Source organism: Octopus bimaculoides, chromosome 28, assembly GCF_001194135.2.
Source record: "Octopus bimaculoides isolate UCB-OBI-ISO-001 chromosome 28, ASM119413v2, whole genome shotgun sequence".
In the NCBI taxonomy this organism is placed as follows: domain Eukaryota; kingdom Metazoa; phylum Mollusca; class Cephalopoda; order Octopoda; family Octopodidae; genus Octopus; species Octopus bimaculoides.
In genome coordinates, this window is record NC_069008.1 from 16,902,946 (window position 1) to 16,907,070 (window position 4,125).

Below are 4,125 nucleotides of genomic sequence, written 5' to 3' on the forward strand. Positions count from 1 at the left end.
GTTAGGACTTTCAACTAATGACCTTAAAGTCATGAGTTCGATTCCTGGTATTGTGCTGCGTTCTTGAGCAAGACTTTATTTCAAATTTCTCCAGTCTACTCGGCTGGCAAAAATGAAATTGTACATGTAATTCAAAGGGGCCACCATTCTTGCATTTTGTTGTCACGCTGAATCTCCCTGGGAACTCCCTCAATAATGAGGGAGTTTTCTTTTCATGGCACCAATCCTGATTACTTTTTGATCAAGGAAATCAAAGAGAATACATCAAGGCAACTGCTCAGCTATCCCAAAAAAGGAGTTCCAGGAAAGCTTCCATCAATGGAAAAGACAATGGAGAAAAGGCATGGCTTCAGACGGGGGGCAACTTCCAATGAGATTAAATGCCAAACTGATTATAGTTTCTTGTAGTTTTCTTTTTATACCGCCAGTCCTCGTTCGTTTTGATCCAACCTTGTAGAATTGCACCAAAAAAAAAAAAAAAAAAAAAAAAAACAACGCAAATTCTTTAATAAAAGAGATATTTTATTTTTTTTTAGTTGAAGATGACAAACTACAGAGTTATCTCCCCCTGCTCCGTTTCATCCAATCACTCTCCTCTCTCTCCACAAACTAAAACGACAACAGAACCGGCAGCAGCGGAAATCAAAGACAAATGGTTTTTCAGTGCTACCAACAACACGTCTATTTATTCCAGTGCTTTCTGTAGGGCTTCATAACATTCTAGAGCGATCTGTGCTTCGGCCTTAGCTGCGTCTGTGCTGGCGGCACTCAAGTCTTGCTGTGCCTTAGCGAGCCCGTCACGGATTGCCTGAAACATATAAAAACCATTCCATAAGAATCACAGCTAAAGACCTTTTCTTTTTTAGTTTTATGCGTAGAGCCAAAGTTCTTTGGTTCTTCCAGGGGAATTCAAAATGAATGCTACAAAAACGAAAACATACATGTAAGGGTTGCAGAAATACAGATGTAACATGGAAGGTTAACTCTTCATGTTTCTACTGACAATCGTAGATACTCCTTGTGACAGTCATAGATGCCCCATGGCAGACGTCTACATGATAAGCCTAGTTCTTGTCACACCAATGCCAGCATAACCTGATCGAGTGAGCTGACCACGTTGCATATCCACTGTCTTAACTCATGTAAGTCCTGTGGAAGTGGGGATGTTTATACATACATGTGTATATATATATATATATATATATATATATATATATATATATATATAGAGTATGGTAGATGAGTTCAGTTAAAATTTAGATTCAGATGAATATAGTACTTAAGTTGAGGCACCAGAATTTAGTACGGTATTATCCATACAATTTCAAAGTAATGTGATTAAAATCAAAATAAGCAACAAGGATATCCAGAGGTAATGCAGTACGATCGTTTCAAGCAACTCCATTTAATTGAACGATGCAATCATTATATCAATTTAAAATGCAGAGCAATCCTCAGCTGCACAAAGACATAGAATTTAATTAAATTAGAACAGACAGACACATTAGTATAATTTTACCTAAAATCTCCAAGAAGTTAAGGAGATAGACAGAGAACATGGCCCGACTGGCCTACGTGGCACGTAAAAGCACCCACTACACTCGCAGAGTGGTTGGTGTTAGGAAGGGCATCCAGCTGTAGAAACTCTGCCAGATCAGATTGGAGCCTGGTGTAGCCATCTGGTTCAACAGTCCTCAGTCAAATCGTCCAACCCATGCCAGCATGGAAAGCGGACGTTAAGCAATGATGTTGATGATGATAGTAAGGGCTCTCTTCTGGAGTGACTGTATGGGCAGTATTTGATACGCAGGGCCAATAAGGAAGGGGTCACTGTAGCAGCAAAATACTCACAGAAGCATCAAGAGACTCTACCGGGTGAGCTTCTTCAGCGAGGATCTGCACGGAGGAATCATCGTTGATTGTGATGGAACCACTGCTGACTGGAAGAAAACAAGACAACAACATTTGGTATTAGTCAGAGGTGGTGGTCATCATGGTGGAGATGATGGTGGTGGTGGTGGTGGTGGTAGTGCTGGTTGTGGTTGTAACAGTGGTGGTGGTGATGGTGATGGTAGTGTCAACGGACACTAAATGACGGCGGTGGTGGTGGTGGTGATGGTGGTGAGATGATGGTGTTGGTGGTGGTGGTTATGGTAGTGGTGATAGTGGTGGGGGGTACAGCTGGTGGTTATGGTGATGGTGATGACAATGATGAAAATGGCAGAGGCGGCGATGAGACGCACAACACAGAAAATGTCTGCTACAAGATTTACCAACCGAAAAACTTCTTGGCACCATCGTCTTCGAAGACTGTGACAACGCCTGGTTTCAGAACTCCTAATGTTGGTACGTGGTCGGGCAAGATACCAAACGAACCGCTCATGGAGGGGACATCAACTTGGTTCACCTTGGCTTTGTTGTAGAATACCTGAAGAGAGAAAATTCGAGACACTTGAGCAATGTGGAGACACCTGAGCAATGTGGAGACCAGTGAGGGTGAGGGTGGAGGAGGAGAGGAGTTAGACAGTCATGTAGTTCTGTAACACAAAGCCATGTAGCTGTAGGACCATGTAGCAGTGCCACTGCGCAGCTGCACATGAAGCAGTGTTGCCATTTAACAGTGCGACCATGTAGCAATATATCAGGTCATCCCATAAGTTCTGTCCGATTTTACCGTTTTTTTAAATTGAATGAAATTTAATAGTATTTTAGAATGTCTAATGGAATTAAAAATTATTTTTATGCATTTGTGTACACTTAAAGTAATTAGATATTATTTTACAGAATAAGAGAATTAACATTTCCTTAAAACCTTTGGAAAACAACTTGGAAAGGTTCTTAAACTTAGAAAATGGATGCCTCATGAATTGTCCAAAAGCAACAGTTGATATCTGTTCTTCTCTCCATTCTTGCGAACTCATTTCACCATTTTTGGATAGACTTGTGACTGGTGATGAAAAATGGATCTTCTATCGAAATGTTAAACGTCGTAAACAGTGGCTTAGTAAAAGGGAAAAAGCTCAACCACAACCGAGAAGGGACCTTCATGGAAAAGGGTTCTTCTCTCTATCTGGTGGGATTGCAAAGGATTAATTCACTTTTAATTGTTACCACCTAATGAAACAATCAATGCTGAATTAGAGCATTTGAACCAAGCTTTGAAGAAAAAAATACATAAGTGTGGCTGTGTAGTAAGAAGATTTCTTCCAAACCACATGGTTCTGGGTTCAGTCCCACTGCATGGCACCTTGAGCAGGTGTTTCTCAAATCAAGGTGTACGTAGCCATAGGGAGATACATGAGATAGCGAAGAGGTATTTGGGGTAATGAGAAAGAAGCCCCTATTGTTATTTAAGACAGGTGTAATTTTAAGGATATTTAGCTGCTATATCTAGCAAGTGTCCTTGTAGAGTAGGGGGGTTCTCAAACCGAGGTACGTGCACCCATAGGGATATGCATAACATACTGCAGGGGTATATGAGGGAATAAAGAAGCCCCTATCATTAAAGACAGTAGGTTGCGATTTGAAACATATTTAGCTGCAGGGGTTCTCAAACTGAGATTGAACCTGGAACCATGTGGTTGGGAAACAATCTTCTTACCACACATATACTTACATACACACAAAATACATAGGCGTGGCTGTGTGGTAAGATTTCTTCCAAACCACATGGTTCCAGGTTCATTCCCACTGCGTGGCACCTTGGGCATGTGTCTTCTACTATAGTCTCAGGCCAACCAAAGCCTTGTGAGTGGATTTGGTGGTAGAAGGAAACTGAAAGAAGCCCGTCGTATAGATGTGTGTCAGTGTCTGTTCCACCAACATCGCTTGACAACCGATGCTGGTGTGTTTACATCCCCGTAACTTAGCGGTTCGGTAGAAAAGACCGATAGAATAAGTACTAGGCTTACAAAGAATAAGTCCTGGGGTCGATTTGCTCGACTAAAAGGCGGTGCTCCAGCATGGCCGCAGCCAAATGACTGAAACCAATAAAAGAAAAAAATAAAACACAAGCGATTCAATTGAAAGAGAAAAATTAAAGAAATAAAAAATTTTCGGAAATTGCCGAAGAAATACTTTCAGTTTTCATATACCATCACCGAAAAATCGCCAAAACATGTACTT

At 41.1% G+C, this 4,125-nt stretch overlaps 1 protein-coding gene across 1 annotated transcript in view; it reads right to left on the bottom strand.

Moving 5' to 3' along the window:
- Window positions 1-501: 501 nt before the first annotated feature.
- The window catches only part of LOC106881874 (ATP synthase subunit delta, mitochondrial), a 5,044-nt gene continuing 1,420 nt past the window's right edge, over window positions 502-4,125 (bottom strand). Inside the window, exons 2-4 of the mRNA XM_014932390.2 lie at window positions 2,278-2,428; window positions 1,852-1,940; window positions 502-808 (exon numbers count right to left, since the gene is read on the bottom strand). Of these exons, the coding sequence (XP_014787876.1) occupies window positions 686-808; window positions 1,852-1,940; window positions 2,278-2,428 (363 nt within the window). The 3' untranslated portion in view covers window positions 502-685. The remainder of the gene's footprint in view (window positions 809-1,851; window positions 1,941-2,277; window positions 2,429-4,125) is intronic.